Source organism: Labrus bergylta, chromosome 4 (genome assembly GCF_963930695.1).
Source record: "Labrus bergylta chromosome 4, fLabBer1.1, whole genome shotgun sequence".
Lineage (NCBI taxonomy): Eukaryota > Metazoa > Chordata > Actinopteri > Labriformes > Labridae > Labrus > Labrus bergylta.
In genome coordinates this window covers 4801368-4817111 of record NC_089198.1, presented here as the reverse complement: position 1 = coordinate 4817111, position 15744 = coordinate 4801368, and the positions used below count along the sequence as shown (strand labels likewise).

Sequence of the window (15744 nt, the reverse complement as noted above, 5' to 3'; positions counted from 1 at the left end):
TATGTACGGTCACAAATAAACAGCATAAGTAAGCACAGTATTTTTCCACTACATGTCTGACTGACACCCCCCCCCCCCCTAGAGTGATTAGTAAGGCTTGTCATAACTATTCATGGACATAATATCATATGATATTTTACTATCTGTTTATTAAACGTTTGTGTCTATCTTCACATAAGATCATGTTGTCATGTCCAATAAGGGGAGGGCTAAGGCAGTTTGGTTTCACCTCCTCGAAACGTAGTCACTTCTTGTAAATGCTGCTGGGAGGGGTGAACAGGATGAGGCTCTGTGCAGGTATAAGGAAGTGTTTCCACTGACAGACTAAAAACTTTTCTTCTTCAGCTTAGAAACACACCAGCTACTCTCTCCAACACCCAAATATGGCTGTCAGTAAAGGTAAGTCAGTACATCTAATTTATAAGGTAACATACACCTTGTATCTGTTGGCGTTTTGAAGACCTCATACGTGGGCACAAACTATGTTTGGGTTTTAATGTAGTCAACTTCGCTATTAAATTAATATTAATAATTTGTATTAATATTACTTACCAAAATTATTCATCTGAATTAATAACAACGGGACACCACCCTGGATGGGTTCCCTCAGTCAACAATAACCAAATAGCACAGAGTCAGTGTCAAATTTAATTGTTAAATACCAATATTATTCACATTTAATAAATATCTGTATTTAAATAAAAGGAATCCGTGAATCCGTACACTAGCCCTCACTCCACCCAGCTGTTATCACAATGATCATAACACCAGTAATCACAGAAAGCTGCTTTATTAGTAAGTAGCTTAAACCTTGTATCTGTTGGGGTTTTCAAGACTTCATACACTGGCACAAATTATGTTTGGCTTTTAAATTATAACAGAATTTAGTGTGTAGGTGTAACTTAAGTGGTTTTCCAAATACCCTCCTAATTACTGCTTATTGAGAGAAAGTTAAGAAGTTGTTGAACAGGAATTCTGATCTTGATATGCGTTGCTTAGTATGCCCTTATAAGGTAGAAGTGAGAAAAAGTATATTGAGGTCATATTTCACGTACAAGCTCAGGAAGTTCAACCTGCCCCAGAAGCTGCTGATCATGTTCTACACATCCATAATCCAGTCTGTTCTGTGCACCTCCATCACTGTCTGGTTTGGATCTGCAACCAAACCGAACAGATACAGACTGCAACAGATGATCAGGACTGCAGAAAAAATCATTGGTGTCGACCTGCCCCCCATCCAGGACTTATCCGGTCCCGGGCTGGGAAACGGGCAGGTAGCAGACTCCTCACACCCCGGACACAAACTTTTCAAACTCCTCCCCTCCGGTAGGCGTTACAGATTCTTCCCCCAGGCTGTGACTCTGATGAATGCTAAACAGTCACAGAGTGTCAGACCTGTCACTGTGAATGTACATATACATATATATCATTTAATTTAAATTATCGATCTACGCACACTTATCATGTAAATACTGTAAAACTCTACCTCATGTAAATGAACCCATCTGTCACATAACTGCATTTTTTATTATCATGTCACTTCAGCCTTTTTGCACTACTCACAACTGAACTGTTTCTTATTTAGCCTTGTACATATTAGTCTTTGTGCTGCCTTTATTTTGAAGTCAGTAATTTGAATTAAGTTAAAAATGTTAGTCAATAAAAGTGGTCATAAAAAGTTAGATTTAAAAGATTAGAAACATTTTGACATTAGTTCATGGTTTATACTGCCATCTATTGGTCATTGTGGGTAGTTAGTTCATTAAGTCACATGCTGCAGTAAGAAGGACAGAGAGAGACAGAGGATGCATGTTGCTGCTGAATGGTTTTCTGTTACGCTTCTGCCTTGGAGACCATTTGTCTGTAAGTTTTATGTTCAGTTCATTATAAAAATGTTGAGATATGAACACAAAATTCAAGTCAGAAACTTTTAGTTGTTTTTGTCTTTCATGTGCTCTTAGCTAATGCTAAATGTAGTGGCTAACTGTTTTCCTCATGGTTATGATAGCATGTAGCTTTGTGTTGAATTAGCATTTTTATGCATTTCTGTGCTTGCTTGAATTTAGATAGCAATGCTTATACTTTGTAAATGTATACTTGTTATCTGTACTGAAATATTGTTATTCTCTTTGTAATATTGCAGTTTTACAAAAACAAAACAAAATGGAAGGAACTCATGTAAAATCAAGAAAAGACAAGCTTTGTGTTTTTATTGGAGGACTTTTGTTTCAGTGTTATCTGGCTGTCAAATCCTGTACATTGGAACGTGCAGAAAGGGCAGAACAGTCTTTGCTTATTGTGTTTATTGTTGATATTTAATGTTATACTTGTACATAGAGAGCAAAGTTCACCAGTTAAATTCCTTGTGTGTGTAAACATACCTGGCCAATAAAGGTGAATGTGATTCTGATTCAACTTCTTAACGTTCTCTTAATCAGCAGTATTTAGGAGGGTACTGAGGGCAAACTCTTAGTTAATGGCCTTGTAGCTATGAGTTATGGTCATATAGAGTAAGGTACTAAAAAGTAGAGCCTGACTGATATGTATTTTTGGGGAAGATGCCGATATCGTTTTTAGGGAGAAAACATTTCCGATATATCATATCTTTCAGAAGTTTCACAAGTTCCACTCGTTGCCTGCCGCTCGTTGCCTGCCGCTTGTTGCCTGCCAGCGACCACCGCGGACAAATCGGCGTTCTTTTTGTCTTCTTTTGACACAAGTTATACTTTGAACATACTAGTGACAATCAAACGGTAGCCTACGGCCGCTAGCACCGGCTAATTGTTTTTAGCATCGGATCCAACTCGCTAGCAGGGCTGCTAACATCTCCCCTCCCGACAACATGGACATTGTTTGTTGTGAAGGCTGCCTGACACTCTCACGCACTAGAGGAGAGGTTACCAACCTTCAAGAGAATATCCGCAGGCTTTCAGAGGGGCTTCAGAAGAAGGACCTGATGCTTTCCAGCTACATCGACTTGGCAGCCTCTCAGTCTAAGAGGATCACGGCTATGCACTCCGATATCTCAGATACCTTGCTGTGGGATCCTTTACGGCCCCGACACTCCTCCTGCTCGACCCCAAACCCTCGGGAGTCCTGGGCCGAGGTTTTGGTGAGCAGTGGAAAATGCAGTGGGAGACTATCTGGGTCTCCCCCACCGCTTCTCCTCACAAATCATTACTCGGCACTGCAGGACGATGATCCGGGTGAGGTTAATGGGACCTCTTCGGTGTCTGTCCGAGCCCCCACCGATCCTGTCAGCTGCACACCTGAGTCTGCTAAGCCTGCCTCTGATGCAACCGTCACTGCCGCTGCCTCATTTTCTCCGAACATCACGGCTCCTTCCACATCCTCTGTAAAAGACGATGCTACCTCTGCCTCTTCTCCACCTGTTCTGGCACTCTCCTCTCCATCCTCTGCGGCGTCATCTTCACCTGTTGCCGCTCCTGCTGCTGTCTCCGTAGGACAACAAAGCCAACAATGGGGGAAGCTCTCCTCCCATAGCAGAAGGCTGCTGGTGGAAGCTGTAAACAGACGCTCTGGTGGACTCCCCCGCACTCAGCTGGAACGGTCCCCTTCACCGGAGCGTTCGCCTGCCCTGACCGCGCCTCCTCAGCCGGTGAGTCCACTCTGCCCTGACGTCACCAGACACGCACGGGTTTGCACTGTCGGCACTCAGGCTTCACCCCCTCGTCCACTTTTCTCACCTACCACTCTGATAATCGGCGACTCCATAATAAGGAATGTACGGTTTTTCAATGCCACCACTCTCTGCCTCCCTGGTGCTACTGTCCCCGTCATTTTAGAAAGGCTCCAGAAGACTTTGCCCTCTCTTCCCACCACCATCACTCGCCTTATCATAAATGTGGGCACAAACGACACCTCTCGACAACAGTCTGAACTGACCAAAGAGCACTTCAACCAACTTTTCAAGCTCTTAATACAAACTGGTAAATCCATTTTCATCTCCAGACCCACTGCGCCTCTGTCCAACGCCGCTCGTTTCAGCAGAACCCTCTACCTCCACCACTGGCTGCAGTCCACCTGCAGGGCTCACGATGTGGCCTTCATTGACAATTTCAATCTGCTCTGGAACCGCTACTCTCTTTTTAAAGCTGACGGACTTCACCCAAACAAAGCCGGCTCACACCTCCTCACTACAAACATCCAACACACAGTACAGTACACGCCATGCAACTGACTAAATGACGACATCAATACAGCCGATTCCCAATCTTTCTCTATGGTTCCAGCACACCCAACTGTTTCCCCCACCAGCCCACCCTACCGTCCAAAGGTCTGCTCCTCCATCCTCCCAGCTCTCTCTGTGATCAACAGCTCCCCCCACTGGCCTCATCCCTCGTTCCCACATTCACTGACATTATCTGCAATAGAAACTCTCATTACAAGAAGGCATCCAAACAAAAACAAAATCATTAAATCTGTCAATTTTTCAAATTTGTCAACCATCCCCTGTCAGCCACTCCCTCACCCTTCACTCCGTATAACACCACATCATAACCTGAAACTGGCCTTGCTGAATACTCACTCCCTCAACAATAAAAGCCTCATTCTCCATGACTTCATAACCGACACCAACCTGCACTTCCTATGTCTCACCGAAACCTGGCAAAAACCCTTGGACTATTTCTCACTAAACCAAACCACACCCACAGGATACACATACATGGACAAACCCTGCCCCGATGGACGGGGTGGTGGTGTTGCAGCCGTTTACAGGAAGGACATTAAAACTACCACCATTCCCATCCCTGCATTTGACTCATTTGAACACATTGCTTTCAAACTCTTTAGTCCCACTCCCCTAGTCACTGCTGTAATCTATCGCCCCCCCCCAAACCAAACCCTTCTTTTTTCAGTGATTTTCATGACTTTCTGACCCAACTCTGCTCCATCTCAACTTCTGTTCTGCTCCTTGGGGATTTTAACTTCCATGTCAACGACACTCAATGTAAAACTGCCAAAGAATCCCTGGACCTTCTTCACTGCCTCAACTTCACACAGCATGTCAACTTCCCCACTCACAGCCGCAGCCACATTCTGGACTTGGTCTGCTCCACTGGTCTCACAATCCATCAACTGTCAAGTCTCAACTTCAACATCTCCGACCATCTGGCTATAAACATGGACATTCTCATCCCTCTTCCCTCTTCCCACTCCAAAACAAAAACGAAAGATCTCCTTCAGAAACATAAAATCAGTCGACCCCTCAGCTCTCTCAGCCTCTATTTCCAGCAAAATCTCTTCCTCCCTTCCCCCCCAATTTAATAACCCCTCTGAACTCATCACCTACTATAACAACACACTCTCCTTCTGTCCCATCAAAACTAAAACTGTCTCATTCACACACTCTGCAACCTGGTACACTCCCGAACTCCATAAAATGAAAACCCGTAAACGCCAGCTTGAAAGACTCCACAAGAAAACCGGTTTAAAAGTTCACTTCCAATCATACTCTGACTACCTCAAACAATACATGGAAGCTCTCAGCGCAGCCCGGTCCACCTATTACTCACACCTCATCCACTCAGGCTCATCCAACCCCAAGGCTCTCTTCTCTACAATAAACAAACTCCTCAAACCCAGTGACAACACCTCTCCCTCCTTCACAGCTGATAAATGCAATGCTTTTCTTTAATTCTTTCAATCAAAAATTGACACCATTTACAGCAGCTTCAACACTCTCACTGTCCCCTCTTCACCCCTACCCGCATCCCCTCGCCTCATCACCCAACCTCTGTCTCAGTTCTCCCGTTTTCCCAAATGAACTATCCATCATCACCTCTAGCATGAAGTCCTCCACCAGTACTCTCGACCCCATCCCATCCAGTCTCGTCAAAAACTGTCTCCCAGCCATCGCGCCACTCATAACCTCAATCATCAACTCCTCCCTCTGCTCTGGTTCAGTACCCAAAACTCTCAAACTGGCAGCCGTCACCCCTATCCTCAAGAAACCTGGACTCAATACGGACAGCATTTGCAACTTCCGCCCCATCTCCAACCTCCCCTTCCTCTCAAAAATACTGGAACGTGTTGTCGCCTCCCAGATCAAATGCCACCTCTCCTCCAATAACCTATTTGACCCATTCCAGTCCGGCTTCCGTTCCCAGCACAGCACAGAAACAGCTTTCCTCAAAGTCACCAACGACCGCCTCCTCTCCTCAGACTCTGGCCTCCTCAACATCCTCATCCTCCTTGATCTCACTGCAGCCTTTGACACCATCAGCCACAGTATTCTTTTATCCCGCTTAGAGCACTCACTCAACATCATTGGCACTGCTCTTTCCTGGTTAAAATATCCGCCAGCATGGTCTCCATTTCCACTGTTATGCTGATGACATCCAGCTCTACATCTCCACCAATTCAATCACCACTGAAACCTGCTCTACCCTAATGAACTGCCTCAATGAAATAAAAACATGGATGCACACCAATTTCCTCTCTCTTAACTACACAAAATCGGACATAATAATCATCGGCCCTAAATCCCTCACCACTTCCATTCACAACTTCTCCTTCACAATAGACAACTCCACTCTCTCCCCCTCCCCTCATATCCGCAATCTTGGAGTCATCTTTGACAGCCAGCTCTCCTTTGATCACCACGTCACCCAGCTCACAAGAACCGCCTTCTTTCACCTTAAAAATATAGCCCACCTCCGTCCATTACTCTCATTTTCTGCCGCTGAAACACTAATCCATGCATTCATCACATCCAGACTCGACTATTGCAACAGCATCCATTACGGCACATCATCCAAAGTCCTTAATAAACTTCAATACATCCAAAACTCTGCTGCTCTCCTTACCCACACCCGAATACGCGAACACATCACCCCTGTCCTGCAAAATCTCCACTGGCTCCCTGTCCCTTACCGTATCCAATTCAAAATCCTTGTCCTCACACATAAAGCCCTTAACCACCAGGCCCCCTCCTACCTCACGGCTCTCCTTCACCCTCACACTCGTGCACGCAGCCTCCGTTCTTCAAAAGCCAACCTCCTATCTCCCCCTCTTAGAACCAAGCACCGAACCTGGGGGGACAGAGCCTTCTCCATAGCTGCCCCCCCTCCCTCTGGAACTCACTCCCCACACACATTCAACACTGCACCGACCCTCCTACTTTCAAATCACTTATCAAAACTCACCTCTTTAAACAAGCTTTTAATGTACGATTGTGATGTATTTTCTGTTTTCTGTTGTTTACCTTTATGTTGTTATCTTTATTGTTGTTATCTTTATGATTTGTGTGTAATGCTGCAATGTCCGTTAGTCTGTCCTTCTGTGCTATTCTTTATGTTTTAACCAAGTGTCTTTAAGTTTTTAAAAGCGCTTATAAATAAAATGCACTATTATTATTATTATTATTATGTCGATATCTTTCTTATATGTATCTTCAATCTTTATGGATAGAAATAGATATGCACACATTATTGCATTGAGCGGTTATAAAACACTTGTCATAAAGATTTATAATGAAGACAAGTTTTCTTTTTTTTACAGTTGAACAAAAGCATTTATGGAAATAAACAATTATTAAAAAACAATATAAAAATAAATAATGAACTTAAATTGAATAAACCTAGTTATATCAGCATATCAGAGATAAAATTAGTACCGATCGGCTGACAGATTTATTGATCGGGCTCGACTATAAAGCTCTCAATGACGACAGCCAGTAGGGGAGAGTGGGGTAACTTGTGCCAAGGGGCAAGTAGTGCCACCCCTGTTATCTAGAAAACCATAGAAGAAGTTGGTCATGTGACCACATATTTTTGAAGAGGCATCCATTTCACTCATCCTGCAAAGAAGGGAGACACATGGCTTGAGAGGTAAGCACATATAAGTTCCCAAAAAATGTTTTTGCCCTCCAAAGTAAAATTTCTATGATCAAGGTTTTTTGATTGCTGTGTTTGAACAATTATATACAACTTTGAAAACAGTTCACACATGTTTAAGTGCTTTAGTAAGCTACACCATGAGTCTATACAGTTAGCATGATGCTAGCTCAAAGCAGCTGGGGGATACATTTTTTCAAAATAATGGTTGGGTTAATTTGTGCAAGTGGCACAACTTAACTTATGATTATTTACTATATATTACTTTATTGTATTTTATTGTTATTGTACATTGTATTCTTACTTTCATTGTATTCTGACATTCTTAATTTTAGACCAAAATCCATCATGCCAAGTATGTTAAAACTGCTTTAAACTTCTCTGATCATCAGCACTACCTTTTATCTCATTTCAGGTACAGCTTCCCTCCACACATGATGTACAACATGGATGAAACTGGTGTGATGACAGTGTAGACACCCAAGCAGGTTGTCAGAGAGAAAGGGAAGAAACAAGTGGGTTCAGTAACATCTGCTGAAAGAGGAGAGCTTGTCACTGTGGCCTGTGCAATAAACGCCACTGGAAATGCAGTCCCACCCATGTTCTTTTTCAAGGACAGCCTTATGAACGCATCACCAGCAGGTTCCATTGGTCATTGTACAAAGTCTGGATGGATGAAGATGCCTTCCTCATCTTCCTGGAGCACGTCATCCGCCACACCAACTGCTCCACCGATCACCCAGTCCTGCTCATTCTGGACAACCATGAGTCTCACATCTCACTCAAGTCAGTGACAATTGCTAAAGAGAATGGGGTCATTATGCTCACCCTGCCACCTCACACCTCACACCTCACACCGCTTGCAACCATTAGACAAAACTGTCTATGGACCACTCAAAACCTACTATAACCGAGCGATGGATGGGTAGATGTGATCACATCCTGGGCGAACCGTATCGATCTACGAGGTCCCGGAACTTGTGAAGCAAGCGTTCCTCTCTGCAATGTCACCAACAAACATAACCTCAGGTTTCAGAGCAACGGGCATATACCCTTTCAACAGGGACATCTTCCCGGAAGAAGACTATGCACCATCAATGGTGACAGACAGGGCAAATCCAGAAGATGAACCCAGTGCCACTGCTGACCTGCCTGGAGAAGAGCCCTCCACCAGTGCAGCTGCTCACCTGCCTGGACCATCGCATGAGCCAACACATGTCACAGGTATTTTAAAAAAAGTCTGGTAGGCCAATAGTGGCGGTGCGCATAGTGGCGTGGCTCAGGCTTACCCTCCATCTGACCACGCAATCTTGTTGTTCCCTGTGTTCAATGACAATAAAAGTTCCTTTCCTTTCCTTGAAGCAGGTCCAGACCCAGGAGAGCCACCTGCCACTCTGCCAAATCCCGAGCATTCATCAAGTGACAAATCTGGTTCTTCTGCTCACTTGGGTTATGTGTTTCCAGAAGTCATTGTTCCCTTGCCAAAAGCCACAGAAAGAAAGAACAGAATTGTAAGAAAGAAAGTGAAAACAAGAATCGTGACCGACACACCTGAGAAGATGGAGTTGGAGAAGGCTAAAAAGGAGATAAGAAGATAAGAAGATAAAAAGGCTGAACAGGAAAAGAAAAGAATGAAAGAGAGAAGAAAAGGGCTCTGAAAGCTGCAAATCAAACCAAAACCAAGAAGGAAACGGTTGTGTACAGTAGCTCGGAAGAAAGCTCCACCACCGATGATGAGGCAGAAGATGGCCTGGAGAAGACACACGGCAGAAGAAAAGGAGTGGAAATAAGAAGGGGGCTCTGAAAGGGTGAAAACCAACCAAACCCAAGAAGAAAGTGCTCTCCAGTAGCTCAGAAGAGAGTGACTTTCCGATTCCATTTAGCGATGCCACTGATTTTGAGAGTTCAGATATCCAGAGTGATGATGATGATGGTGACAAGGATCTGTCTGCTGGTGACTTTGTCATTGTGAAGTTTGCAGGTAAGAAATCAAAATCCTATAACTATGTTGGATTGGTAGAGAATGTTGGAGGTGACGAGATCAGTGCAAAGTTTCTGAAGGAAAGTTGTAAGAGGTCTGTTGATGGAAAGCCCATCTTCACATTTAGAGAGAATGGTGAAGTAGTCATCCCTAGGGGTGATATGCTCAAGAAACTATCCACACCACAGAAACTTGGTGGTACAGCCAGAAGGGAGCATAAGTTCACATTCCCCTGCAGCATTGTCAAGTGGGATGTTCAGTAGTAGGCTGAATCTGTGAAGAGATTCAGATGCAGATGATTTGCAGATGCTTAGGTGCTCATTTTGGAATTTGTATTTTGTTCTGAGTATGTGTTCATACTATGAGTATGTCTGATGTTGTTAAAACTTTAAATAAACGTTAAATAAGTAATTTTGTATTGAATTTGTCTTGCTTTTTTATAGCATTATCGTTTGTGAGATTAAAATGATCTGTTTTACTTAAATTATCAATGGCACAATTTACCCCAGTGTATTCTCTCTAATGGCACAACTTACCCCGCACTGGGGGCAAGTTGTGCCACAAAACCAGCTATATTTCTCAAACAGTTTATTTAATATCCAAAGTGATTGTTCCCAGGGATGCACAGCATCTTAAACTTAAATGTACATATTTTAGTTGGAGGCATTACTGTAATCCCCTTGCTTTAAAGGCACTTTTAAGTAAAAATTGGCACAACTTACCCCACTCTCCCCTATGCTACTAATGAACATGCTAATAAGCAACTGGCTAATGGTGATTATTGTGACCTTAATTTAAAGTGTTACCGATGCTACAAACCCCTAGTAGCTTTCTTTGCATTTTAATTTGGAACATTTCCTTTTTTTAGGTTTAAAGTGTGACCCTGAAACATTTAGAAGATCCTGTGTGTTGCTGCTCTGTTGAGTTAGTTTGTAAAGTTTGTAAAGTTAAACAAAAAGTGTTAACTAATTTTCAGTAGAAATAATAAAATAATCATTTAGAGCTAGCTAGACAATATCCTCTGGGCCCGTTTGTTCAAAGTTAATCCAACAGGATTAAAGTTATCAGATGAGTTTTTCATGAATCTAAAATCTGGTTGTTCAAAAAAACAAAACAAAAATAACGGGATAATTGTATAAGATCAGGTTTGGATAATCAAAGTTGTTCTTTCTTTTCTTTCCCATCAAATCAGAAACAACCATGTACAACAATGAAGAGATCCGGATCGTGATGGTGGGGAAGACCGGAGCTGGGAAGAGTGCAGCAGGAAACACCATCCTGGGACACAACTGCTTTAAATCTGTTTTCTCCCCTGAATCTGTGACCACAGACTGCGCTAAGTCGTATGGTGAGCTGGATAGACAGAAGGTTTCTGTCATCGACACTCCAGGTCTGTTTGACACCAATACAGATGAAGAGACGACACGTAAAAATATCTCCCAGTGTATGGCTTATGCTTGTCCTGGACCACATATCTTTCTGATTATCATCAAACTGGGCCGAATCACAGAAGAAGAAAAGAAGACGGTGGAGAAGATTCAGAAAATCTTTGGAAAGTCAGCAGACAAATACAGCATGGTTCTCTTTACCCATGGTGACCAGCTCAGTGGGACTATCGAGGAGTTCTTGAAGGAAAGCAAAGACCTGCAGAAGCTTGTGGCCAAATGTAACGACCAGTACCACGTCTTTGATAACAAGCTGTCTGATAGTTCTCAGACCAGAGAGCTCCTCAACAAGATCAGAAAAATAACAGAAAAGAACACAGGAAACCATTACACCACTGAGATGTTTCAGGAGGCAGAGAGGGCGATTGAAGAGGAGAAACAGAGAATCCTGAAAGAGAAAGAAGAGGAAATGAGGAAAGAGAGGAAGGAACTAATGAGGAAAATAGTGGAAAAATTTGAGCAAAGGATAAAGGAAGCAAAGGAAGACGCGGAGAAGGAGAAACAGCGAATCCTGAAAGAGACTGAAAAGCAAAAGTGCAAAGAGGAGGAACTAAAGAGGAAAATAAAAGAAAAACATGAGAAAGAACTAAAGGAAGCAGAGGAAGACACTAAGAAGGAGAAACAGCGAATCCAGAAAGAGAAAGAAGAGCAAAAGTGCAAATTGAAGGAGGAACTGGAGAGGGAAATAAAAGAAAAACATGAGAAAGAATTAAAAGAAGCGAAGGAAGAGATGGAAAAAGAACTAAAAGAGAAAATGAAAGCACTGGAGGAAGAACAGGAAGAGAAGGCTAGAAGAGAGGCAGAGAAGAGCTCTTCAGTGCTCGCAAAGGTTGGTCGTGGACTTGCAGCTGTGGGGGCTGCTGCGGCTAGGTTGGTTGCGGGGGCTGTGGCGATATTTAAAAAATAACTACAGCTCATTGTATCCGACCTGATGTACATTATAATGTCAGTGTTTGAAACTGATCTGTTGTTTCTCAAATTACTCTCGCCTTTTCTTTTAGACATATTTTGAACACAAAACTAAAAGACTAAAGGGACTTTCAGACAGGACGCGGTGGGGGCTACGCGCTGCTGTCAAGCCCATTCATTGTCTATGTGTAGCTCCGCACAAGAGCGTATCTGCACTCGGCCGAGCTGAGCTCAGCACAAGGTCTTGTTTGCCAGTTGGACCAATAGTATCTGTCTGCAGTCTGCAAGACCCAATTTCAAATATCTTTATTTATCTGTTAGGAACTTCAGTTGTGTAAAAAAAGCATCAGTGTGCATACAGCTCAGCACAACAAAACAAACAAACAAAAGAACACACACACATACAAGTGGCTGTATTAAAAGCATGACAATTGTTATGAAAGGTTAAAAGAGTGGTGTTAAAAATAAATGAACAAATGGATCAGCCATTCATGAGCCTGATGGATGTGGGCACGAAGCTTGAAATGGCTCTCTTAGTTCTGAAAGTTTGAGATCTGTGTCATCGGTATCTTCTGCCCACTACAATCTTCTAAATGGTGTTTGACCCTGCTGAGGCCGTGTGGCTCGCTTTACTTTGGTTCACCTTCTATTGTTATCATTTCAAACACATAAACTAAGAACATTTTTGAAACACATGACTCACATAAGTGCCTCCAACCAAAGCCGTAGTATCCTCCAAGGTATAGAGAAGAAGCCCTGCAGCCCGTCTATGCAGATGGTTGGATGGAGCGGAGAGGAAATTAAAAAAAGGACGATTTTTATTTTCATCCACAAAATGTCATCAAAAATATAAAAGTTGTGAAAGTATGTAATAAACCCAAGTAATTTCAGTAAGGAGACATAATTCTCTATGAATATTTAAAGTTGCATGTCACATATGATACTTATTTAAACTATCATCTCCGTGCTCTTAAATTACCCTTTTTTAACAGTTGGTAGATAAATAAAATAAACATTGTTTAAATAAAATCCACATCGTTTGCTTTAAAAGAAAGCTTATCAACTCTGGTAGTGAAATAACCCTGGTATTACTAACGTATATTTAACTAAATATAAGTTGTCTAAGGAAAATACTCTTGTGTCTGTACTCAAGCCAAAATTTTGCCCACAACTTCTGTGTTTCTTTGGCGGCCAAAATCATCGTTTTAGACATCTCACGTGGTCCTCTGCTGAGATTTGGATAGGTACACGTTCCCCCCCTCTCTTGCAGCCTGCAGACAGACCCCTCTCAATAGGAGGGAAGATCAGATCACAACAAACGGGGTCCCAGAGAGAGCTCTCTTATGTAAAGACCTGTCCGACAGTTTTGGCGTACCAGCTGTGTTTAAAACAGCAGCATTAGCTGAAATGTTAACGTGCTTGTGAAGCGGTCGTCATAGAGCTGCATTTCCTGGACGAGACTAAACTCTCCCAAATCCTGTTGTGCCCTGAGGATCTCATGAACACACACCCTCTCCTCCTGTGCTGCTAGCTCCTGTCACGGCTCTGGCTGTGATCCTGTTTCTCTGTGTATCCCTTGTGTCCCCTCCCCCTCTGTCTGTCTGTGTGTGTGTGTGTGTGTGTGTGTGTGTGTGTGTGTGTGTGTGTGTGTGTGTGTGTGTGTGTGTGTGTCTCTGGAGGGCGTGGCTTCAATCAAACACCTGGTGACCACTCACACCTGCAACTCATCTGCTTATCTGCCTCAGACTAAGACCCAGGGTTCAACTCGACTCATTGCCAGATTATTGAGTCTACTGATGTGGTAGCTATGATCGGCTGCTCTTAACATTTGTTAGAGTTTATTCCAAGTGTTTTTCCAGTGAGTCCTAACAGATTTTCTCTCTTGTTGTCCAGATTTTCACCGGTGTCATCTCCTCCAGTCTGCTCTCCTCTCAGACAACTCAACCAATTACCTGTCTGCCTACGGAACCAGCTCCATAAGACTCCTCCACGCCGTCACTACCAGCCAGCCAGTCAGCCATTCACTGATACCTAGCCCTGCAATAAAACCTCAAACCCTTCAGTTTTGCTGCCGTGTCTGCTTTTGGGTCTAAATACAAACCGTAACAGCTCCTCCTCCTCCTCAGTTAAAGATCAGAGTTTTCTACTGAATAGTGAACAGGTACAAACACACTGTGCACCAAAAAGTAACTATTTTCCCGACTAATGTTTCTGTAACCTAGCAATGTGCACCGTTGCTTTTTGCTCGTGTGCGCTCCCCTTCTGCTCTGCGCCCTACTCCATGGGAGTGCAGCACACACAGCTTCCTATCTGACAGGCAAGTGCAAACAAACAGCTTTAAGTCAAATCGGACACACAGGTGATGACAGGAAGTGACCAGAGGCAGTGCACCTTTTAAAAAAAGTAAAGTAAATATGTCGTCATCAACAACATCAACAGCTGCTCATGAGAGTTTGAATCAGAATCAAAACCATCCTAAACATCATCATCATCATCATCATCATCATCATCATCAAGGTGTCTATGAAGAGCTTTGTCTTAAAGGTACAAAGGGTCTCTGCAGATCGACATTAAATGGTTTTTATTTTCAAATGAATTAAAAATATATATATAATACAAAATGGGTTTTAATCTCCTTGTGATCTTAAGTATCAAAGTTTTAAAGTCTGTAACAATGTTTTTACAATCAAATGTACTTTCATGTAATCAAAGTCGTCTTTTCAAGAAAGATTGAATCACAGCTGAGAGGATTTGTTTTCAGTGTCAGATGTTTCAGGTTGGCTTCTATGTTAGAAAAGTCCTTCAATTTTCTCTGAATACTTGTAAAGCAAACTGCATCATCCAAATGTGCTTTAATGTGATTTTTTTGCTTCATTTTAATAAAATGTTGTAACAGAGTCTGTAGTTTTATTTGTGAACAAAGAGAGACATGAGACTAGAATTCAGGTTGATCAAGAAGATTCAATAAATTACAAGTTTCACAGAGCAAAGAAATAAAAACAGTTTTGTTTTTTAATCGTATATATTTACTTTATAAAGTTGAAATTCATACCATAACATATTTTAGACTCTTTAATGTCAGAAGTAGATATGATAATGGGGACAGTAAGGGGTTAATAAATGATCCTCTATGATGAGTTGTTAATATTTGACCGATCAGTCTATTGTCACACTGAGCTGTTACTGCTAATACTACACATACTTTTACCATTATTACTGACACTGTAGCTTTAAATCTATTTTATTCATTGTTGTTGTTGTTGCTCTGTTTGTCTCTCTTCTTCCTGAATCTCCCTCTATCCCACTTTCCAACCCGGACACAGTTTCATCAGACGTCTGTTCATCATGAGTCTGGATCTGCTCGAGGTTTCTGCCTCTTAAAATAAGTTTTTCCTCTCCACTGTAACTTTGCTAAATGTTGCTTAGTGCTCATGATGGATTAATGTTGGGTCTTTGTAACTAAATATAACAAAGAGTAAGGTCTTAATCTGCTCTTTCTGTGAAGTGTCTTGAGATCACATTTATTATGAATTAGCGCCATACAAATAAT

At 42.4% G+C, this 15744-nt stretch overlaps 1 protein-coding gene across 5 annotated transcripts; it reads left to right on the top strand.

Annotated features, from left to right (window-relative positions):
• The first annotated feature begins 271 nt into the window (after positions 1-271).
• Positions 272-15091, top strand: LOC110003648 (GTPase IMAP family member 7-like). 5 transcript variants are annotated; one of them, XR_010666291.1, is made up of 5 exons: positions 334-399; positions 8275-9083; positions 9222-9840; positions 11033-13995; positions 14088-15091. XR_010666291.1 is itself a non-coding variant. In XM_065953545.1 (2 exons), exons 1-2 carry the CDS (start codon positions 384-386, stop codon positions 12190-12192), a joined length of 1176 nt encoding a protein of 391 aa, XP_065809617.1. In that variant the 5' UTR covers positions 272-383; the 3' UTR covers positions 12193-15091. The 5 variants fall into 5 exon arrangements, 1 of the variants encoding a protein (XP_065809617.1); XR_010666290.1 differs by lacking the exon at positions 334-399 and having other exon boundaries at positions 7350-9083; XR_010666289.1 differs by lacking the exons at positions 8275-9083; positions 9222-9840 and having other exon boundaries at positions 272-399.
• The last annotated feature ends 653 nt before the right edge of the window (positions 15092-15744 follow it).